Genomic DNA, 24,333 nt, shown 5'->3' with positions numbered 1-24,333 from the left:
ATTTTTTTTATATTTGTTATAATTATAAATACATTCTCGTTGTTTATAAAATTACCGATATTTCTTGATTTTAACGGTCGTCTACAAACTAACTCAAGTTGTTCGTTTGTGTTAGGATTTTAATAATTTTTTATGATAAATTGATCAAAATGTTCTTGTAAATTAAAATTTATAATTTTATTTATTTTTTAGAGGGGAGTTTAATTATCCCTAACTTAAAAAAGAGCTAAAATTTCAGGGGTATATTGGACATATTGTCCCGACAGCAGCTTTTAAGGAGTTGTGTCGACACGACGAATCTTTAGTCATCAAATTAGGGTTTCATATTATCTGCGCCTCTTTCTCTGTCGATTTCGAACTTAAGGTTTCTCACCGAGAGAGAGTATCATGGGTCACTCCAACATCTGGAACTCGCATCCCAAGAATTATGGCCCTGGTTCACGCACCTGGTCTGCCAAATTTTTTAAGCTGAAAAATTTTCTAATTGTTTCGTTTTCGCTTCTATTTGCTAAGTCTTTCTATTTTTTTTGTGGTTGATTTCAGCCGCGTGTGTGGAAACCCGCATGGGTTGATCCGGAAATATGGTCTGATGTGTTGCCGGCAGTGCTTCCGTAGTAACGCTAAGGAAATTGGGTTCATTAAGGTCGGTACTTTTGTTTTGTTTATGTTTTTGCTAAAAAATTAAATTGCTGGAAATCTGTTTTAAGTTGTTGGATTTACATGGTGTTTAATTTCTTAGGGTTTTTTTTTTTTTTTTTTCCAATTTTTGGTGTTATATTTGATGCCTATTGGTTCCTGATGCTAGATTTTTGTTATGGTCTGTTGGAGGTAATCTAAGTGTGTCAGCATGTTCTTCTGATGGATTTTCTCTTCTAATTGGTTTTGGGTTGCTTTTGCACTTAACGATTTTGCAGCTAATTGTCGAGTTCATTATGACAAATTTCTTGCACTTGGTTTGATAATATTAAGTTACTATGAAATTAATAGTCACTTTGAGCAGTTCGTATCATATTAATAGATTTCAAATTCCACTTTACATATCGAATAATCCTTTGATCCATATCTTCCCTACAATTGAAGTTCTTTCGTTACACAAACAGTAGATTTATCATTGGGGTGGATTTGAGGTCCACTTAATATTGGACTCATTTGAAATCATTAACTTTAAATCCTTCTCTTCGATCTAAATTCTTCTGTCCAATTGTCAATTACTAATGGGAGTGGACATAGTTTAGTTTGTTTACCAAACTGCTGAAATTGAAATTTTCTGTTATTGGTTTGTCTCACCTTTTGTAAATATATATATATATATATATATAAACATTAGATATATTATATATATTTATATGTAGCTAATTTATTTAGTTTGTTTCCTTTTTCATATTTTGTCAAATTCTATTAACCAAATACCAAACCAAACAGACTAATTTGGTTTGATATTCATTATGCCAGTTTGGCAAACCCAATTTTCAGTTCAGTTTTACAAATTGCACAACCATAATCACTGATTTGTGATTTGATTGTAAAAGTTGCCCCACTATCTTAATTTGGGGCCCTGCTCTAATCATTTCCTATTAGATGAAAACTATGTCATATTATCAAAGCATAATATCATCACTTTTACACTGTAAAATTGTGAGAAACTAGAAAAGTGGATCATCGATGTACTTGTTGGCAACTTGGCATCTAGAACAGTTTCCTTTTTTTTGTTGTTTTATGAAAGTCCAAGCACTGTGTGAAACTGGTATTTGCTTGTTTTCCCCTATATCTGTGGGAGATATAATATGCTATCTTGATTCAGTCAGATGGCTGATGGGTTTTATCCAAGAATTTTTGTAATAAAATGATTCTTATGGATTTCATTTTTGGTAGATGGATTCTGTTTCCTCTGATCTGTGTAGTTATTTGAGATGAAACTAAATATGAACAACCAACTCACTTCGATTGTCTTGAATGTGCCATGTTTTATGTATCTGCCCAACTTAAATGCCCCAATGCTGACATTGTATTCCATTTGTATTTCCAGTACCGCTGATGATACATGGACGGCAAAGGGCTCAAAGTGAAGTTCTTGTGACGTCGCAAGACAAATTAGAGAATTTGTTGGTTTTAAGATGAACGCCTTCTCTTCAAATTTTGTTTTTGAGTTTCGTTTCTCTTTAGACAAATAGATTATGTTGCTATAAATGTTACTGCATTGAAAGTACTTGAATATCAATTTCGTTCCTTTTTGCATGGATGTGGGATACAAACTCCTTTCTCTGCGTGCTTTCTTCTCCTTATCAGGCAGTTTAAGTCATGGAATATGAAATATCTCATACTATCCTTGCCATTCTAAATGCAAACTTGGAGGAGAATCAGCTCGAAAGTTGTGTGTGGTTAATATCAGCAGAGTAGCTGAATTATTAGAAGCTAATTTACTTTTGTAAGAAGAATCCATCCTGGCAATATGGATTTGGAAGCTGAAACATGATGTGATGAGCTCTTGAATGCTATTACACTCTAAAAACATTTATGTATGTGCACATATGTTATTAAATTCATATACTTTGTGTATTTACATGAATATTTAGATAATACAATGTATCTCCTAGCACTATGGCCATGATTACTTATAAATACCCCTGGGCCCTAAACTTGATGATAACATTTACCCACTTGAAACCAACGATCGGAGGATGGGATTTCGCTTTAGTTGCTAAATGGTTGAGCAATCACAATTGTATTCTTTAAGTTTGGGGGCACTTGCTCACTTGGAAGTGCTGTCAGGTGTTAGCTCGTTTTATGTTGATTCCATCTCCATACCTGACCTTGTCATCACTAGAATATATCATATATTGTACGTTTCGTGATTAATTGCTCTTTTTTGCATCTCATTCATCACTAATATATGAAAGGGATGAGTTCAATTTGGACCCCTAAAGTTAGTTGCTTTGATGTGGCATTAGAATTTGAATTAACCGGTGGAGATGGAGTCGTCGTTGGACAATTTTAGCTCTTCTGTTATATCTATATATCTGCTGCATCTCAATGCGTACTTCTCCATTTTTGCACCTGCTCGCCAAAATTGATACATACATAAGTATGACAAACTTTTCGGCCAAAAATGTCTTATAAACTTTTGTCACTCTCCCCAAATTACTAATCAAAGTTAATTTTTAAACCATTGACCACTGACGGCCCCAGAGGAAAGGAAGTTTGGTAATTGCTACATTTTATAATTTTGGGTATATGATAGTTTAGGGGTGACTTAATAACTTTTTTTTTAAATAAAAAAATAAATTGATTTTAGCTAAAATATTTTGTTCTCTCTCATCTCAACTTTTCTTTTGTCCTCCTTTCAACTTTCATGTCCCTTTTTTTTAATATTTTATTAATCTAATTAATTATTTCAGTTTCTCTGAACTCTATTATTTCATACTATTTTAAATTATTTTTCTTTTTACTAATCATAATTCAATTTCCGAAGAATAGTTAAACCTATTTAGTTTCATACATAAAAATCTAATAATTTTATTCAATTATATATTTTGAAGATATAAAAACATAGAGCCAGTGGGCCAAAAATGCTAATACTTAAAATTTAGGTTGTATAATATAATTTACTTTCTTGGATTCATCCTAACATACAAATATTCCCTCTTTACCCGAATTATAAAAGCTGAGAACTTCCAGCTTCTCTCTCTCTCTCTCTCTCTCTCCCCTTTGATTCAAAGGGGAGAGGAGAGAGAAAGAGACAAAAGTAAATGAAGGCTGGTGAAACAGTGACTTCGTGTCCTCCTACTTCTTCACTTCTTCTCAGCGCTGATTGACTGCTTTCTTCAGTTTTCTGTGTGAATCATTTACTTTATATTTTCAGTTGAATTTTTCTGCTGGTTGCGATCTTACCGTTCTCTCCCACATCAAATGCTGACGAATTTCTCCATATTTTGTTTCAACTTTGCTGTTTCCTCGGTTTCCAACAGTTAAGTTATACTCTAGCATCCTTTTTCCTGCTGCTCCCCACTGCTCAGAGGACACCCGTGTTTCATTCCTTTCCCTTGTGGGGAAGAGAAGTTCGAGGGCCCTGCTGTAAGCCGATTTCTTCCGGATCATTAATTCTTTTCTTTGTTTTTTTTTTTTTTTAATTTGTGATGTAGTAGTGATTTGACTAAGGGATGGAACGAAAAATTTATCCTCGACACAACAATACACCCGGTGTAATTCAAGTCTGGTGAGAGAAATTTTTAGGTAGATGATGGAATAAGTAGTCTAAATTGGCTTCAAAAAATAATCATAGTATTTGGATTTGTGGGTTGAGTGTTTTGTTTTGTGTTTTGGAGATAGAGATAGAAAAATAGAAAAAAATAAATGTGTTTTGAAAATAGATGATATGTTTGTATTTGTTTTTTGAGGTAATTTAAAATATTTTAAAATAAGTGGGGTAGGTTTGATGTTGGGATTTGAGATCAAATCATATCTTTTGTATATATCTTTTTATATATAAAATATGTATATATATAAATTGTATGTTTAATATTGTATATTTTTAGACAAGAACTATTTATTGTCAAATTATGTCTTTTTTATATATTATATATATGTGTATATATATATTATATAGAGAAAGTTAGAAAATAAAAAAACACACAGATAAGATGTAAAAATACAAAAATAAACATTGAGGGTGTTTTATCTTATATTGGGAAATGCGAAAACGTAAAACGTAAATCTCTTTGAGTATTTACACTGCTGTTGAGATTTATGTACTGTAGTAGGGAGTAGTGTTTATTTTTTGGCTTATATATATAAAAAAAATATTTTACCCTTGTAAATTAATGGGTATTACCAACGTGTACTTCAATTTGCTTTTGTATATTCTTTGAGTGTTCGGTTTCTGAGAGTAAAGTGTAAAATCATCCCCTTTGAATATTACATGCTTGGTCTCTTACAGCAAGCCAGAATTTGGTGACTGAGTGTTCTGGTGGTTATGGGGTATTTACAGATTGTGTGTTTTCTGTCTCCCTTCTTTTGGACTTGAAATGTTCCCCAGGGAATTATTTTTTCTTCCCATCAATTCTTGGCAAGTGATATAGAGATTGCTATTCTGTAATATGTGTTAGTATTCATTAGAATTTACGTTGAATTTGATAATACCTATAGAGGAGCTGGAAGTTGATGTTTATAGCAAGGTGATCTTGCTTTCCTTGAAGAAGATTATCACTTTTCTCAAGATTTCAGTTGATAATATAAGTTGTAATGAAGATTTTGTGCCTTAGGATTTATACTCTGACTGTTGAATTTTATGCATTTTGTAATAATTTCCTACTTCCTTTGGTCATTCTTTTGTCGGCTTCTACCTTGAATGAGCAGAACTTCAGGATGAATTTGGGACTGCAAGAATTGGCTCTTTGAGACATGATTGTCTCACACTGAATGTGGTTAGAACCTGGTACCAAGTAACTCCAACATATCTGTAATTTATCAGCTCGAAACGGATGGAGGACTCATCATCCCAGCCTGACACTAGCAAGAATAACAAGAATGAGGCAGGACCACTGATGAGACTTCTCCTACAAGCGAAGGATAAAAAAATTGCCCAAAGTCCGATGGCAGTGGAAAAGAAAGAACCAGATAATGCCCAGAGTTCAACAGCAGTTGAAAAGAAAGAACCTGAGAAGGATCTTAACTGCTACTTACCACTATACAAAGCTGCTCTAAATGGTGATTGGGAGAGTGCCAGAAACTTCTTCGACCAGGATCCTGATGCTGTCACTGCTAAAATTACCAAGGTCTCAGAGACAGCACTGCACATTGCAGTTGGGACAGGAAAGGCGAAAAATTTTGTTAAGGAATTGCTAGAGTTGATACCAACAGAGGCACTTGCAACTTTGCGGGATCAGGCTGGTCAGACAGCCCTCCACTATGCTGCGATATTTGGCAATGTTGAGGCAGCAAAGCTATTAGTGTCTAAAGATCCGGGCTTGACAAATACGCCGAGCAATACATTCCTTCTGCCTATACATTTGGCTGCTCTTTATGCCAACAAGGATATGGTTTCTTATTTATTAACTGTCACCAGAGATGATATTGATCCAAATCCCTTTGCAGATAAATCTGGTGTAGATCTTCTGAATCTTGTTATTCTTGCTGAATTCTATGGTAAGGATACTTGTGTCCTGAACTTTTAAAATTTTGAAGTGAAATAGCCTTATTATCTGCCATCTCATCACCATCGTCATTTTCCCAACACCCTGCAGATTTGGCTCTTTACCTGGTGCAGCTTTACCCTAATTTAGCTACATTGAGATCACCTGCTGGTAACAGTGCCCTGAATATGATAGCTGGAAAATCTTCTGCATTCTTGAGAAGAAGTTCCCTTTCCTTTTTGCAGCGATTCATAGATTCATGTTAGTTTATCATTTCATTGAGTATTTTCTGTTAAATGCAGTTTTGGTATCGTCTTTGTTGCCTTTTGGTTCTACTTAGTGCTCTAGAATTACAAAAGTATAGCAGAAGCACTGCACCTTGATAGGCATAACCAATCTTTCAAAGTTCTGTTTTCTGTCCTTTGATTGTCTGTGGTTTACTGTTCATTTCCTTGGACTTAGATCTCAAGATTTTACCCACTAGTGAATTCTGCATCTTAAGTACCACTTTTCATCTTATAATGTAATGGCATGGCCACTATACTTATAGGGGTATTTACAAGGCGTGCAAGTTCTTGGATATTGAATCAGTACCAAGTAAATTTCTATCTGAAGGAGTAATTTAATTTTTCAATTGTTAAGGTCTTCCTGCAAAGTTTGGCAATATATATAGCCAAGACGAAAGTGTCAAAGGAAATCCAGCTGTTTCCACACTAACTGCTTCCAAACGCTACTGTGCTCCATTTCTTCAACAGCTCAGTTTTCCTGGTTTGTTGATTTCCTTTCTCATCATCCAATAGTAACTGTAGATTAGAACTTTTCATGATTGTTTCTTTTATTTGGTGCAAGCCCTTTTGTAACACAAAGTAAACCTAGTGGCAGAACTGAACATACACTGGTTTTGAGTTTTATGCAGGATGCCAGAAGCTGCATTGGGTACTTTGGAAAGTTATCGAACATATAGGTATGATCCTGATTTATTTCTCAAGGACGGAACATTAAATTAGATTTGTCTTTCTTGACATCTGGCTTTCATTGCAGCACCGCAGGCCAGGTTCATTCGAGACAAAAGAATGATGCATTGTCAAACTCTTCAACTCATAAAATGCCTGTGCAAAGAGATTACGGGTTTAGATTACTCAACAGCTGCATCGATGTTTGAAACACCGATTCTTTTTGCTGCAAGTTTGGGAAACCATGAGATTGTAGAGGAGATTGTGGAGTCTTTTCCTCCTGCAATTTGGTCAAGAAATAGAATGGGACAAAATATATTTCTACTAGCAGTTGCAAATCGCCGGGAGAATGTTTTCAACCTCTTGTATCAAATGAGCGAACATAAAAGATTGGCCACACAGCTTCGAGATGTCGAGGGAAACAACATTTTGCACCTGGCTGGAAAGTTGGCACCTCCAGCTCAACTCAATCTTGTCTCTAGTGCAGCTCTACAAATGCAGCGTGAATTACAGTGGTACAAGGTAACATTGACTTGATGCCCTGATTTCTTTTACTGTTAGGATCGATATGAAGTTGAGCGGACCTGACTTTGATAAATTTATGCCTCAATGCACTACTACCTCAGGAAGTGGAAACTTTTGTCCTTCCAGACTTTAAGGACAGCAAAAATTCCAAGAGACGAACGCCCGCTGTTGAATTTTCCGTGGAGCACAAAGACTTGATCAAAGAGGGGGAGAAATGGATGAAAGACACAGCAAATTCTTGCACTGTTGCAGCAGCTCTGATTGCTACAATTGCTTTTGCAGCTTCCATTACTGTACCGGGTGGTAACAATGGCGATAGCGGCTTCCCCATCTTCTCCAATAACCCAGCATTCAATATATTTGCCCTTTTTGATGCCCTGTCTCTGTTTTCATCAACTGCTTCCATGTTAATGTTCTTGTCGATCCTTACTGCTCGTTATGCAGAAGGTGACTTTCTATACTCCCTTCCAAAAAGGTTAATAATTGGGCTTGTCACCTTATTCCTTTCCATAACCTCGATGATGATAGCATTCAGCGCAACCCTCTACCTTGTGTTTGGCCAAAAAAAGGCGTGGACTCTTATTCCAGTAGCTGCATTGGCCTGTCTACCTGTAACCTTATTTGTGACGCTGCAATTTCCTCTTCTTGTGGGCATCGTTCGCTCCACCTACTTTCCAGGAATGTTTGGCAAGCGTGGTGAACGTGTCCTCTTTTAGAGTTGAGAAAGTGAACAAGGCTGCACTTTGTGAATATGTCCAGGTATTGTCTTGGCATATGAAGCAGAGATAAGGAGAAGTGTGTGTATTTTCATAGTTTACAGGGACAAAATGTTGCTACGTTTGTCGTTGATGGGATCAATAATAACGTTCATCCCAAATTGTTACGAGACAAAATGAAAAATTTTGTACTATGTTTGTATAATTAATGATATTCCTTTTTTTTTTTTAATGAAGATGTATAGTTAATGATAATTTTGATGTTATTTTTTAACATTGTCACGAAAAATTCTCTCTTCTGAAAATTCGCAGAAATTGATTGGTAGAAGGAAAATAATCTTACAAATGAGGCATCTTGAATACTACTATACTAGTTTATGTGCAATTAATTTAAAATATAAATAATATAATTACTATGTTTTAAAAATATATATTTTAGTTAAATAAATAAAAAAAATAAAAAAATGGAGATTGTGAGTAGTTATTTAGAGAAAATGGGGGGAAAAGAAACATGGAAGTTGAAAGACATAATTGGAAGTTGAAAAAGAATGACAAACCCATAAAAGATTGGACACCAGGGAAATGCTTTCCAATAATATAAGGTAAAGATGATATGCACGTTCATGTGGATTAGGAAACACGACAGTGCCAATACAAACTGAAAGGTAAAATGAGAACAGAAAACAGAGGACTGCTGCTATACATATTCCTCATGAGTTTCACAATTTTGGACAGTATCTTCAACTGTAGCGGAAGCTAAACTGATCGGTTCCCAGATTTTGAGAAAATTGATCTGCGTTTCTTTCCAAAGATGCCAGGGCCATACGTTGACCGGATCATATCCTTAAGAAGTGGATACTGCAAGAACAAAAACAGGGTGACCGGCAGACACGCTACCAAAGTGAGTGGAGCAAGAAACCATGTCCTGTTATGCCCAAAAACTGCGTACATTGCTGAACTGAAAGCTAGCATCATGGAAGCCAAAGAAAGAAACAGGTTCACCAGACCTATGATCAATGTATTTGGCAGCATGTATAAAAAATCTGCTTCAGCACAGCGAGAAGTGAGAATGAACAAGAACATCAAGACAGAAGTCACCGATGAAAACAAGGACACTGCATTTGAAACAGCAAATACCACAAAGGGTCTTTGCTTCTGGAAGATCGGCAATCCACTCTCGGTGCTGCTACCACCTGGCACAGTTATTGCTGCAGCAAATACCACTGTCGCAATTAGCGTTGCAGCAAACGTGCAAGATTTAGCTGTATCTTTTAACCACTCCTCTGCCTCTACAATCAAGTCCTTGTGTTCCTCAGCGAAAACCATAGCTGGTGTCTTCCCGTCAGTGTTCTCCTTCCCCTTGTAACTTGGTGTCACAAAATTTTCAACTTCCTGCGTGTGAACTCTAGCTTAAATGGAAACTATTATCAAAACCCACCTTTTAAGTCTTCATGCCATGTAAGACTACATATATGAGGCTAATAGGTCCGTGATATTATTATTGGGTGTCATTTGGGGTAAAAGAAGAATACAGGAACAAATACACATAGCCGCGGAAAATATATTAGTCACCTTGTACCACTGTAGCTCACGCTGCATCTGCAAAGCTGCACCTGAGACAATACTAAGACGGTGTGGAGGTGCCAACTTTCCAGCCAAATGCAATATATTATTGTTGTGACTATCAGTATTCTGCGTTACCAGATGTGCATGTTCCTCCAAGTCATATAGAAGGTTGAAAATAGTCTCACGCCGATTCATAACTGCTATTTGGAACAAGTCATGGTGCTCTGGGTCCAAGCACCATATTGCACTTGGAAATGAACTCAGGATTTCTTCTATAACTTCATAGAGTCCGCATGTTGCTGATGAAATGACTGCTGGTTTAAATATTGAAGCAGATTTTACAGTATCAACATTTACAGACTCCAAGCATAAACATTTTACTAGCTCCATTGCCTGGCAGTGCATCAATTTCATATCATGTATGTGCTTAATCCGTGGAACTGCAACAAAATATGTGCATTACATAATGCTTTATGAATCTTAATTTTGCTAAAAAAAAAAAAACTTTCCCACAATACCTATTCCTCCAATGACATCCCAGAATCTTGTATACAATTTTTGCCACACTGCCAACAAAAACAAAATTGTTGAAGCTAGATTGTGAAGGCAGATGGGAGTCAAAGGAGCTCATCCAGTCAGGAAAAGCTGGTACATAGCCCTCCCAACCCCCCAATCGGTGAGACTAAGAGTTGCATAAGTGACATTTAAATCTATATGACAAATTTGGGAAGTTGCTTTACATGTAATACAATGACACAAAGTTAGCACTCTTAAGCACAAATTGTGAAAAATGAACCCATTTGCATCAAACCAACGCAAACCTAAAAGTGCTTGAGGCCACATTCTTCCAAAGTTGTGTTGCAATTAGCAGATCACTTGTAATATTGTACAGTTTCAACAAGGTTGCCATGGCAAGTGTCATTTTCTACAAATTACTAGCTATTAAGCAGCCAAATATAGTTCATTTGGACAAACGAAAACTTAAGTTACCAAATCCAGGATAGGTCCTCCTGAAAGTTTGTCGTAGGACCTGCCAACATACGTCAGTCTGTTTTATATGTCGCTCAGATGGGTTCTCAATGTCACGTCCGCGCCTGAGGTGAGAGGTTCTAGCCAACTTCACTGGAATACCTGCATATACAGAATGCAGTCCTGTATATGGTAAAAAGATGAAACAGAAATGATCTACTAGTAGCTAAAAAGATGAAAACATTTGGAAACAAGAAAGCAACTGACTTCTGAATGTGAAATTACAAAAATAAACCTAATATATCAATGATAGGTCTTTAACTTTCCATCTAAGTTATCTCCATACACTCGAATGTGCAATACGTTGATACTTGAATCCCTACTTTAACTTTAACTTTCATAATTGAAAGAAATGGTTCTTTGCCAGACAAAAGAGACCTCACACTAGAGGATATCTAGCTGCAGACTACCTGGAGAAATCTATTTGCTAAGTATCACCTGCTATCATCTTCCCTTTTTATACTTAATAATTAGAAAGCGTTTTATGCCAACACACACTATGTCATTTAAATACTAAAGGTCCATTGCTTTGGTAACTCTATAATTAGATAATAGGATTCATTTTTCAAAGTTGAGTCAAATTTTAGCTTATCTGCAGACCTGTTTTTTTAGGCTGTCTTGGTTCATTTTGCTTTCAGTCAAATAAAACAGAACATAAGATGCTAATCACTCATAATTGGTCTGTTTTGAGTAATACTTGTATAGTGTATCAGAAAATGTGCCAACCAAATAACAACATTCTGTTCTGGTTATTCCAGCAGACGAAAATTGAGGATGAGAACTGAAACAAAAATGGTGTTTCAAAAATAATGATAACTGCACCAAATTACATCAGTACATACCTGTTCAATTATAAATAGTTTAGCAGTTACTCTCTTGTAATAATTTTATCCTTCAAAATAGCTATTAAGCAGAGTACATAAATTGTTACAAGCATAAAAACATTAGTGTTCCTATTACCATCTGGGAAAGATATATATATATATACATAAGAGAATGGACCGAAGGAGATTCAAGACACATGAAGAACAATGGGTGCATAACATGCATGCTATCACCAAAGTCTACATAAAGACAAGTTCCCATGAGCACATATCATGTACCAAAAGAAATATTGCCATACAGAGAGAAGTGTACCTAGGAAGAACATGACAGCTTATACATTGTATTATTTGATTAAAGCTCCAAAGTTGTGATAAACTATTAAAATTCTGTGGCCAATACTGACACATATAATTTGGACTCAATTACCACATTGAAATGAGCTGCAAAGGTACAATTTCTGCATAAATTAAATCTGTTAAGAACTTGGAACAAATATGATGATCAATTTTAGCAATAATTCTCATGCAAGCATGAGATGCTGTCTTAAATGCTCAGGTACATGCATGTTACCAATATTAGTATGTTTTTAAAATATAGAAAAGGATTCTGGAATCGAAACAAAAGTAGGGAGCTCAAAGTTCAGTGAACTAACAAGAATAGATTAACTTCTCCCAAGACCTTAAGGATCTTCCACTGAGAAATGCAGAAGGCTTTCCAGCTAAGATACTCAATGCTGTATTGTTGCCTGGAGATATTGTTGTAGCCAACTTAGGATATTTACGTACCAGATCCAATGCCACATCTGTAGCGGTATGAATATACAATAGAAAGACATTAATGCTACAGCAAGCGCAGCAACAGATTTGTGTATTTTTTGGGGATTGACGAACTGGAATCAAATGACTCAATCCTTTAGTTACTATAGCTTAGATGCAACTGTTCTCTGCACCAAATGTGCAAGTTTCAGTATCACTACTTACCATAGAATGCAGAGTGCACAATACTAATCAAGAGAGTGATGCCAGGTTGATCTTCGAATGCATTTGGCACTTCATTGTCCCTTGTAACAGTCAATAGAAATAGAACCATTTCCTTGTGACCAAAAAGAGCAGCCAAATGGAGAGGCAACAAGTTTGTATCATTCCAAATGTGAGGTAGACCAGGATCACTGACCACTAAATATTTTGCTGCCTTAATATTGCCATATTTGGCAGCATAGTGAAGGGCAGTCTCACTAAATTTAGTCTTTAAAGAAAGAGCATCAGTTGGCATCAATTCGACTAACTTCTCCACAAAGCTGCTAGCCTCACTTCTCCCAACTGCTATATGAAGTACTGTCTCCAAATTCTTAGTGATCCTGGCTGAGACAGCATCTGGATTGGAGTCAAAGAATTTACTAGCACTCTCCCAATCACCTCTAATTGCAGCTTTATGCAAGGGCAGGTAGCAGTTAAGATCATTCTCTCCTAGAAATACAAACAAGAATATGGACAAAAGCCCGATTAATAGATGGATAATTGCTTTAAAAACAATGTAAAAAATAATCATTTGCTTACCTACATTGCTGTTGCCACTGATACTCGGTAACACTTGTGATGAAGAACTGGCCATTGTTGGTAAAACTATTTAGCAAATCCTACATAGCGTTTGCCCTTTCTTCCTCTTCATTAACTCACTGCATTTCGAGAGTTAGGGCATGTAGCCGCTTTCGTTGACAAATGAGAGTTGGTAGTCCACATGTTGGACAAGTTTTTGTAGAAGTACAGCTGAAAAACAAGAGAAATAAGGACAAGCAAATATTTAGACAGAACGTTTGTGAGAGACAAATTATGAGTAGTATGCGAGATGTTTTCTATAAAAGGGAGGTTAGAGAAAGTAACTTTTGGTAACTTCGAGAGTGAAAATACAAGGTTTCCTTTCTTTAGGTTGGTATAAAATCCAATTGTATATTTAATTTATTGACAAAGAATAATATTGGAGATTGAATCACAGAGATAAGTTAATGACAACAGCAATCGACAATTGGATCACAGAGATAAGTTAATAACTTATCTCTGTATATAAAATCCAATTGAATCACAGAGATAAGTTAATGACAAAGAATACTATTGGAGAAAATAAAAGTATGCACACAAACTTAAGAGATTTGACACAAACAAGAGTTTTTCTCCTTCTTCTGCTCTTCTTCACCTCATATACATACTTTGGTAGAGTTCTTCAGCAATCACAGAAAATGTGTTCTAGTTATTTCTCTGGATTTTTAGCCGTAACTCTACAAAAATTTGTCCAAAATAAGGCTACCAACTCTCTTTTATCAACAACAATGACTGCAGCGGACTAGTTCTCAACAGCAGGAAGCAATTAGTATCAGAGATTGATACTGATTATTGATAAATCCATCCCAAAATAAGTTAAAAGGAGAGGCAAACCAATTCAAAATAAGGTGACATTGTCTTCAGAAAACTAGGGTGCCATCCAAATTAATTGATAACATAATGTGTATGCAGTTTAAGTGTGACGCATAGTCAAAATAGCGAACAGCATAGACCAAATAAAAACTTTACCAAATTCCTTTATAAATTGAGAGGTTAAGTGAAAAGAGAAATATAAAGATACAGCCCAGAGAACGCAAGAGCAAGAGAGCAAGCTCAAAAAGAGCTTTTGCGGACAAATTATAAAGAGTGTCTGTAATCACTTTTGGGATTTTTCTCTTAAGCTACATTTGAATTGATTGATTTAAAACCAGAAATTTCAAATCCCTAGTGCCAAATCTTTTGAAACTGTTTGGACAATTTTATAGTTCAAAAGATTTCAAATCATCCCACTCTCAATTAGAACTATTTTTTATGAGATATAGATGAATTTCAAATTCTCCTATATAGAGTCGTTTAAAATCCTTTTTCCAAATTCTTTCCTCGTATTCCAACTCTATCCATTCCAAATACAACATTAGGCAATACAAAGGTGTTGGGAGACTGTTCATTAATAAATTCAACAGCGACTGTACAATATTCTTTTTCTAGGGCTTGAATAGTAAACTCAAGTGTGTATCTTGTACTATAGTAAAATTTCATAGTAAAAGAACAAAAGAGTTCATGGAAGCAAGCACAGGTGCCCAACTACACAAATCTGCATACATATTTTTTTTATATTGCCGGTATTATTTTTTGTTTGTAACTTACTGAAATTAAATTTCGGACACATTCATTGCCGCTATGCCCAACACTGCCATGCTACTAGAAAGGTTTCCCACAATGTTGTCTTTCCACCGCCAACTAAAATCAAGAAGAGTTATTAGTTACAAGTAAGTAAATTGTAACTCAAATCCGACCCAAAGCGTCTCCAACTAACTTGAAGAGGAGATCAAGCGCAGTAGCATGAACTAACCTGAATAGAAAAATTAAAAACCACAACAAAAAAAAAAAAAGAAGAAATTCTCTGTTATCACTACCTCAATAAAATTGCCAAAAACAAATTAAGTAAGCATAAGACATACAGAAAGCTGTATTTCAGCTTAAGCAGAAATGCCAAACTAAAGCAAGAACAAAGACTGGAGAAAGGTTCTGCTCATTCGCAGAATTAAACTGAAGCAGATGAAAGTTTTGAAGACAACACAGAACACACAAACCTGAGTCCGAATTTCCGGTGCAGAACTCCTAAATTGTCGAATTCAGAGGAGTTCGGGTTTCCATGAAATTGGCGGAGTTTAAGAAATCCAGATCAACGATTTTGCAGTTTTTCAGCCAAGACAAGTGGAAAGGAATTCCTTGTCCCGCTTCTACGAAAAGACGCATTGAAGACCAAGTGAATAACTTGGCCTCAAAATACACAATATTATTAGTTGTCATAATTATAAATTAGTTTCCAAAAATTATAAATATTTTTTTAAAATCGCCTAATAAATGCTCACAACAATGAGCTATTATAAATGAATATTTATCATACGCTTGGTAATTTTATAAAAATATTATAATTTTTTAAATAAATAAAAAAATATTTGTAATTATAATAAATTTGCAAAAAGATAAATTGTAATTTACCTTATTATTTAGTACCTAAATAATTATGGACGGCCCGAATGGTACTTTAATTTCACTATTCACGTTATTGATATCTAATTGATGTTTTTTATTATCTTTCTTTTGAATATCTTTTTATATAATGATTATATTACCCATTGAAATTTGACCTTTACATTTGATTTTTATACTCAATAATAATAATTTTATTATTTTTTATTTTTCACTAAATTTATTTGTTGATATTTATGACATAGTAATTTATATTGAAAGTGAAACCCAAAAATGCATTGCATGTTGCAACCTAGAGAAATTCAATTTTCATTTCAATTTTTGTGAATAATCTGGATTAAATGCAAATGAGTAGCAGCGATTATACTAGCCTACTCCCAATGGCAAGGAGGTTGAACAAGGTAACTCTAGTGTGTGGAACCGACTACGTAGCCGAACGAGGCCGTTGGTCTTCCAATACAGATGCTTTCAGGCTGAGAAAATGAATTTATAATGAGGGCAATCGTGACATTCATGCTAGTCTAAATAGCAACACTGAATTCGTTTAAGGCAGCGACTGTAACATGATGAGCAAGCTGCAGTGCAAGAATTATTACCAAGCTAGGAAATGGACCTTTGCTCGCAGCAAATGAAACTTATGATGTCTAGAGATGTTTTATGCAGCAATTCAACTAAGCCGATCAACAGTCCTGATGCCTATAGTGTTATGGATACACACTATGTACATAACTTTCAAACTATGCTTCCTAAAACATGCTCTAAGCTGTCAATAATATGAATAACTATGGTATAGTTTCACAGAATTCGAACGCATAAGGTATCTGACAGATGCAACACTTCACCTGTCATAATTTGCTTCAAATGTCATCTGGCTCTTCTCCTTTGTTAGTTGTACGTTGTTCATAAGACTTGAACTCCAAATTGTCCCAACGCTAAGACTTGGTATTTGCTTCTGATGAGAGTTTTTCATGTGCCTCAGTTGTTCCTCCAAGATTCTTTCTTGGCATTCCTCGATTGCATGTCAAGTAAGGTATGGAAGGCATTCCAGACACTGCCTTGGGCAGTCATATAAAGAATTATTACAACAGTAATTTATGTATGGAATTGCTGTACATATTAAAGTCAACGTGAGGGAGAGAAGAGCGAAGGGAGTCTCTCACTTTGATCTCCTTCAACAGCAATGATGCAACCTTCCCGGCTCTTGTTTCAGGAGCCTAAACTTGGTTTTTGGCTTCTCAGAAGTAGTGCTCTTCAATCTTGCAAGTTGCCTTCTGACATTAGGAAGTAATATATCAACTCAAGAACAGGAGGCAAATAACAGAAATCATAACCTCCGTTATCGAGCCAACTGCAAAAACAGGAAAGCCAGCATCATGATAAATTTTACCAAAGACGACAGCCAATAAGGAGGAAACTTTACGCTTCCTATCTTCTTCCCTTTGTGGCTCAAGGAAACTGATTTTAACAGTTACAGACAATGTTATTTGGTCTCAGTCATAGAATGACGTCTCATGTTATGAACTAGGTGACCTCCATTCAATGTGTAATTCTTTTCTTTAAGAACATATTAGTTTCACACAATTACACATAATTTTTAAGCGTGGGTATTTCTTATTCTAGGGGATAAAGCCTTGTGGCAACTTCCTTTGTCAGAAAGATGCTTGCTCTGCCTTCTATATATTCTTTCAGGATAACTGTTGAGAAAGGGACACATTGCTGCTTCCACAATGATAAGCTTCCCCTTGAATTTTTGGTACTACAACATACTACCCATGGAGAAAACTTTTTACCTCTCCTGAGGCCATACATGGGTTCAGAATTAGTCACAGTTGACACATGGCAGGATTTTACACGGTCGTTGGCTGTAAGTTGGATGAGGACTTTTACCGCAGTAGTGCCATATTCGACAATCTGGTCAAGAGGTTATTGTCCTCAGCGAACCTGCAAAAGATACGACCTCATCTCAAATGCATCGTTGTTATATCTATATATGCACAACAACATTAAATAAAATGCATGGGTCCCACATTTAACATGTTCTACCATCTAAACTCACAAATGGATATTGTCAGAAGTGTGTCACTAATTCAAGGACTTTTTTTGACTTACTTCCGTGGGAGAGAAAATGTTATGCATCTATGCAGAACTTTCTCCCTTACAACTTTTCTCTCTCCATATCTTTGAGAGTGCAGTATCCATATCCTACCATGTAAAAGAAATAGCCTCTATGCTGAGAACTTCACAAGACTCCTACTGCCTTTTATTAGTATAATTTTGAATAGGCAATCAAGTCATATCTTCTAAGGTAAATATAAAAGGAATGAGATGCCCATAATGGCAAGCAGTGGGGTACCAAGAAGAAGCGTATTGAAAATTGAAGAAAAATGCTCCTAAAAGCAAAATACAGGAAGAAACTTCTTGTTAATTAATATTTTCCAGTGTATTACCATCATCATGGTTTAAGTCATAAACTGAGCCATCATTGTTAACCATGAACCTCAAGTTGTCAGAAAACTGAGCTACTATCTCAGTGGTTTGCAATTTCATATGAAAATCTGAAGTATTAATATCTACTTTGTATTTCAGAGAAATATATACCCTGTCAAGTGATTAGCAAATGCTGCACACTGTCATATTAAATACATTCAGAACTGATCAACTGAAAACATGCATGCTTGGAAGTTTCCATGAAATGGACATTCACACAGTATATAACTGCAAAGATTGGTAAAAAATTCATACATTTTACAGGAAAAGTTGGTTGAATTGAAAAGGAACTCACAATTCCACTCAATCAAAAAGAACGAAAATTTAATGTTGGAAAATGTTCACAGTTTCCAACCAAGATGATTTCAAGTAAAGCAAAAGATTTCAATCCCCAAAGCCGAAGCAGGAAGACACAAAGTGGAAATGCTCGGCGTTATTATAAGTCCCTCGTCATTTTTTCTTCTTAATATATTTAACCTAACCTCGGGAATAGGAATAAGTCCCTAGTTATTTTTCCTTCTCAGTATATTTAACCTGATCTCTCCTGGTACATTTTCCACTTTATTACAAATTATCCTTAGTCTGACCAAGTCTAATTAATACTGATTTAATTTCTCCGTGGATGCATTACAATGGAAAATTTTGACATTCTTCACCTGCAACTGTTACACTTTCCGAAGCAAACTTATAAGCATCCACTTGTTTGCCCGTAAAAGAAATTGGCACACCAATCATATCTGTTGCCAGTAATGTGTAGAGATAACTCGCAAGAGTGGCATACAATTATAAATTCAAAAAACCCTTTCTGAGTCATCTCCAAGCAATTGAAATACAGGATTCTATATCAGCAGGTTTTTATCATCTCTATCCCAGCTAAAAAATCACAGTTGATAGCATATGCAGTTCCAAATTCACAAACAGCAAATGTAAGATACCACACGCATGATTATAATTTGGGTCCGCACATATCATAGCACGACATGGAATGCCCTGACAAGATGTCAAATTTCATGAGCTAACTTTATCGTCAACAGCAACTTCCTTAGCAACTTGAGAATGATGTGTTCATAGTAAGCACCATTGAGGGATATGAAGAAGCAAACAGACATCAAGAAAAAGCAACTTAATAAATAACTGGATATATTAGGATCTTTCCTTTCAATTAGACATAATTTTACAGTTATACACACTAGAAGCACTAAGGTGCTGTGCAGAATTACAGAAGAAATAGCAGAACTACAAACAAAATGTGTACTATGAGTAAGAATGTGAATACTCACCTAGCTGTCTTGGAGGTTATACATCTGCCCGTTATTTTGTACCTTGCTGCAAACACAAAGTGACTTCCCTTTCATGCTAGATGATATTTTGTGTAACCTCGGTTAGATGATACCCTTTGCGGAGCATGTCTTCCATCCATATTCTAGCCTCTGAATTTCGACCTTCTTTGGCCAAACCATGGACAATTATATCATACGTCCATCTATTTGGCTCATACCCTTTTTCACGAAATCTGTCGAAAAACTTACAAGCAAAGTCAATCCCCTTCATGCTTAATCTTCTTAAAAGCATATTATTTGTATAAATATCAACGCGGAAGCATTGCTGGACCAGTTTTTCCACTTCGTCGTCATCGTCGAATCCTTCAAGACAACCAGAAAAAACACCAATCAGGTGGCCCAACATCCAACTGGCAGGTGTTAGATTTTGCTTCTGAGATAAAGACACCCAAGCATAATAGAGTTTCCTACTTCTCAATGCATGCAAAAGAAATACATTGCCAATGAAGGAAGAAACCGGACGACCAGTCTGAGTCATCTCATTGACAAGCTCTACAGCTTTATGATATTGACCCAAAGCGCAATACAACTTTATAAGTTCCTCATAACATTCGATACTTGGCGTTCGCCTGTTTGTCTTCATATCCTCCAAAATCTGTGATGCATGCTCCGGTTTTTGTACTTTGCAAAGACCAACAACCATGGTTTGCCACAGTTTTCTCTTCCGCCATCTCGTGGACAAATCTCGGAAAAGCTGCAAAGCCTGAGCAATTCTTTCACTTTTCAGATAACTTTGCAACAATAGGATGTCAGAGTTGAAGCTTGGTACAAGACCACTTCTTCTCATCATTTCATATACTTGCATAGCCAGTTCAGGCTTCCTCGCATGTCCAGCTCCATCAATGAAAAAGTTGTAAACGACAGAGGCGGAAGACTTACTGCGAGCCAGCTGCATCTCAAGCAATCCAAAGAATTGCTTCTCTGGGTTATCTGTTTTACATAAGCAGCAGATCACCTCTCTAACCAGTCTCCTGGTTGGGATATAACCTTTTTCTTGCATTTCAATGAGTAATCTAGCTGCTATATCTCCTCTACTTGACTTAATAAATCCGCTAATCAGGTTCAGATAAGTACTCTTTCGGGATGCTTTATTTAACCTGTTGAGCAGGTCATGTAACAAATAACCTTCTTCAACTCTGCTAGCCCTACAAAGAGCGGATATGAATTTATCATATGTGAAATTATTGGGCATGATATTCTGGTCTAACATGAAAATGACCAACTCCTTCATCTTATCAAACTTTCCTTCTCTGCAAAGAGCATCAGCAACAATGGAAAAGGTCTTTTGCCCTGGGAAATAACCCTGTTCCATTGAATTCCTCAACAATCGATATGCTTCATCAACACTGACGTCCCCCAAGAGAGTATTTATAAGATAATTATAAGCCATGCAATTAACAGAGAGGCCAAACTCTATCCTTGAATTATACAAGTCCATAGCAATATCCATCATTCCTGCCTTACATAAAAAGCATAAGACAGCATTCATGGTAACATCATCAGGCAATATCTCTCTTTGTTTCATATCCACCAATAAATCATGCACCTCCTCAAGCCTATTTTCCCTCAAAAGCCTGCAAATCAACGTGTTGTAACGAAATACATCAGGAACATAGTCCTCAACTGCCTGCTTATCCTTCAAAAACTCTAGGACACAGTCCAATTTCCCAGCCTTGACAAGGTCCCTGATCCACACACCGTATGCATGTTCCATGGAAACCAAGTTCATCTTTCGGAACTCTTCAATTAATAATGCAGCCCTCTCAAATTGATTATCCTTACACAAGGCGGCCACAAAGGTAGCAACAGCAATTCCACTCAATTGCGCTCCGTTATCCTCCACAAGACCACGCAAGTACTCCTCCCCTCTTTCCAACTCCTTCTGCTTATAGAAACTTTTCATCATAATCGAATGCGTGACCTCGTTCTGAAACCCACGGATTCTGATCTCCTTTGCCACCGTCTCCACCACATCAAAATAACCCTCCTCCACGAGGGAATTCATAAGCACATGGTAGGCAAATGCGTCCAAGTCAACGCCCTGAAACCGCATTCTACCAAACAGTCCGAGCGCAGTCTCGGACTTTCCGGCAGCAGCGTAACCAATGACCAAAATATTGTAATACCTAACTTTATGAACATACCTCTGCTTCATATAGTTCTGTAGAAAATCTAACATTAAGTTCATTAGCTTAGCTTTCGACAGGATCCGGAAAATGCAATTGAATGTAGCCCTTGTATGGTGAAAACCCGGCTGCCGACCTGCCCAGTCAAAGAACTTCAAGCAAGAAAGAACATCTTTCTTCTCGTAATTCAATACATCCAGAACTAAGCTTTCAGAGAGGCCGAGATTGAAGCGAGAGAGTGCAGAATCGAAGGAGGAATCATCCTGAGTGCGGAGGATTTCGAAGATACGATCGAAAAGGGGTTTCTTCCGGGACATGAACCATTCACGGAAGTAGTAGACGAGGTCCTCGTGATTTATCTCGGATAGGGATCCATTCGAAGTGGTGGAACTAGAGGAGTTGGAGGAAGGCGAGAAAGGATAGGCGGCGGGAGAATGAGTGGCGGCGGTGGAGAAGAGGTTAAGTGCAGCAGTGGAGGCGGAAGGTGGGGAGAGGAAGGCTCTGGTTTGCCTCGCGCATCTGAGAGTCAGCATTATTTCTATCAATTTGTTACTGAATTTAGTCCTCAGGTTACTGCGATGGTGAGTTGGTGAAGAGAATAATAGCCATAGTATGTGAAGGCCAATCACAGTCGTCGGAGAACGGCGGCGGCCGACGGATTAGCAGAGGATAGAGCTTTCACGCCGGCGGGGAAGCAATGAGGAGTATTGAACTAGGCTGCCTCACCCTGCAGATCGAATTACACTTTTCTTTTTCTTTTTTCTTTTTTTTTTGATAAGTAGTTAAATTTACTTTTGTACTCTTATCTTAACACGTTGCAATTTACCCCTCATACTTTACGTAATTAATAAATATAAGTAGGAGTGTTCAACAAAATCGTCCAATTATCCCAATAGATCGACCTAATTCCAATCACTCTATAGTTAACGGGCTAAGAAATAAGAATGGACTGGATTGGCCTAAGAATAATTAAAGAAAAGACAGCATTTTAACAATCGGATTTGGTTTTATATTTATATAAACCTCATTCAACTGCAATAATAAAAAGAATATACATAATAATAATAGTTACGATATTTTCTGTTGGTATTGTATAATATATATATATACATGTATAAATATATAAATGAGATCAATTAGTTCATTAATTCTTGGCTATTGGCAATCTTCTATATTTTTTATATCGTTGATAAATGCAAGAATTTGAAATAAATGACATCATGATTTTGTGAGAATATGATTTTATAATCGTCTTATTTTATCTCAAATATTTCTTTCTAATATTTATATATTATTATGATTAGTTTCTTATATAATTAATTAGAAATAAGAACTTTTTTTTACAATTTTATTCATTAAAAAATTGGTAAATTTTTTTCATATTTATTTGTATTCTTTTAAAATAAACATACAGACATGTGATTATTTTTTGCACATTGTAATCGATATATCATATTTTTCTATTTTTTTATGATTAGCACTATAGGAAAATGCATTTATTATGACAAAATAACTATAACAAGAGCATAAGTCGTTATAAAATACTAATATGATCACATACGTAATTAACTCTATACTAAAGACCGCAAAAATCACCTCGACCCAATTAGACCACAAAGTGTGATTTTAATGATTGCGGGTTGATTGACATGGAATTTTTGTGTAAAAATGTGTTTTAAGTGGTTGAGAAGGCTGCATTGAATGAGTTTATGTACATGATTACGTTATTTTATTTGAATAAGTGTTCCTTACCTTATACTTGCAGATTATGTATCCTCTCATCACACCCTTCCTCATCACATTTGGCATTATATTCTCTTCTTATCCTTTTTTTTTTTTTTGTGGTTTTCGAGTTCTGATTACATGTATGTGCACAACATCTCTGAATTCAAATTTAAAGCTGAAAATCATTCTAATTTTAAAATTATGTGATAAAAAATGTCTGACTCCATATTCTATAAAATCAAAAGTGAAATTTTTGCCCTTTTGATAAAACCGTTGGGAGCCACCTTTGACGGTCAAAGGTGGTCTTCATCCAAGAATTCATGGCCGATAGGTTTTGGGATCAAAATTGCAACAAATTTTAATTATGTGATACTATATTCATCAATTTCGTAAAGTATGAGACTATAACCTCCAAAACCACACAGTCCTATGCGACCCAAAGTGTAATTTGGCCCTTTTTTAAACTTCTATAATTTCATCTTTTTGGTTCGATTCGATTAATCATTAGTCAAAATTGCAAATTATTTCTCCATCTTTTTTTAAAATAGAGCAATTTAACCCCTTATACAATTCTGTGTAGTGCACGAGTTTTTTTCTTAAATATTTTTGTTTTTTAATATTGGATTATAACGTTATATTTATAATATTATATAAGAATCGTTTGATCTGGTTTGAATTTAGGACCCAAATTGATTAGTAGATTAATAGCCTAGATCTTACTTAATTCAAGTCAACAGTCTAGATTTAAAATGTAAATTGATGTAATACATATTTATGCAAAATTTAATAGAAAATATTAAAGTAAATTATATCTTGTCATCCAAATTATATCTTGTAAATATTAGAAGTGCAATGCATGTGACTTTTTTTTTTTGGTAGAAA

General features: G+C 35.8%; 4 protein-coding genes across 11 annotated transcripts; 2 read left to right on the top strand and 2 right to left on the bottom strand.

Annotated features, from left to right (window-relative positions):
* LOC105173697 (40S ribosomal protein S29) lies at positions 289–2,264 on the top strand. Its single transcript, XM_011095553.2, has 3 exons — positions 289–449; positions 544–643; positions 2,027–2,264. The coding sequence occupies exons 1-3, from the start codon at positions 388–390 to the stop codon at positions 2,033–2,035; spliced, it is 171 nt and encodes a 56-aa protein (XP_011093855.1). The 5' UTR covers positions 289–387; the 3' UTR covers positions 2,036–2,264.
* On the top strand, positions 3,666–8,554 carry LOC105173695 (protein ACCELERATED CELL DEATH 6). 3 transcript variants are annotated; one of them, XM_011095552.2, is made up of 7 exons: positions 3,666–4,071; positions 5,353–6,141; positions 6,240–6,299; positions 6,771–6,896; positions 7,045–7,092; positions 7,170–7,603; positions 7,708–8,554. In XM_011095552.2, the coding sequence occupies exons 2-7, from the start codon at positions 5,478–5,480 to the stop codon at positions 8,320–8,322; spliced, it is 1,947 nt and encodes a 648-aa protein (XP_011093854.1). In that variant the 5' UTR covers positions 3,666–4,071; positions 5,353–5,477; the 3' UTR covers positions 8,323–8,554. The 3 variants fall into 3 exon arrangements, with proteins under 3 accessions (XP_011093854.1, XP_011093853.1, XP_020553430.1); XM_011095551.2 differs by having other exon boundaries at positions 3,667–4,071; positions 6,240–6,389; XM_020697771.1 differs by lacking the exon at positions 6,240–6,299 and having other exon boundaries at positions 3,667–4,071.
* On the bottom strand, positions 8,893–17,702 carry LOC110011228. Of its 6 annotated transcripts, none has more exons than XM_020698146.1 (10): positions 16,934–17,702; positions 16,616–16,824; positions 14,925–15,017; positions 13,299–13,508; positions 12,723–13,208; positions 12,395–12,631; positions 10,879–11,019; positions 10,407–10,454; positions 9,895–10,328; positions 8,893–9,714 (listed from the first exon to the last, which is right to left on the bottom strand). In XM_020698146.1, the coding sequence occupies exons 4-10, from the start codon at positions 13,351–13,353 to the stop codon at positions 9,079–9,081; spliced, it is 2,037 nt and encodes a 678-aa protein (XP_020553805.1). In that variant the 5' UTR covers positions 13,354–13,508; positions 14,925–15,017; positions 16,616–16,824; positions 16,934–17,702; the 3' UTR covers positions 8,893–9,078. The 6 variants fall into 6 exon arrangements, with proteins under 6 accessions (XP_020553805.1, XP_020553810.1, XP_020553809.1 ...); XM_020698151.1 differs by having other exon boundaries at positions 12,395–12,487; positions 16,934–17,701; XM_020698150.1 differs by having other exon boundaries at positions 12,395–12,544; positions 16,934–17,699.
* On the bottom strand, positions 17,536–22,540 carry LOC105173694 (pentatricopeptide repeat-containing protein At1g71210). The gene is made up of 2 exons (XM_020698145.1): positions 19,541–22,540; positions 17,536–17,714 (listed from the first exon to the last, which is right to left on the bottom strand). Exon 1 carries the CDS (start codon positions 22,257–22,259, stop codon positions 19,617–19,619), a length of 2,643 nt encoding a protein of 880 aa, XP_020553804.1. The 5' UTR covers positions 22,260–22,540; the 3' UTR covers positions 17,536–17,714; positions 19,541–19,616.

This window comes from Sesamum indicum, linkage group LG11, assembly GCF_000512975.1.
Source record: "Sesamum indicum cultivar Zhongzhi No. 13 linkage group LG11, S_indicum_v1.0, whole genome shotgun sequence".
Lineage (NCBI taxonomy): Eukaryota > Viridiplantae > Streptophyta > Magnoliopsida > Lamiales > Pedaliaceae > Sesamum > Sesamum indicum.
The sequence above is the reverse complement of the archived record's forward strand: the minus strand, read 5'-3'. Positions and strand labels throughout refer to the sequence as shown.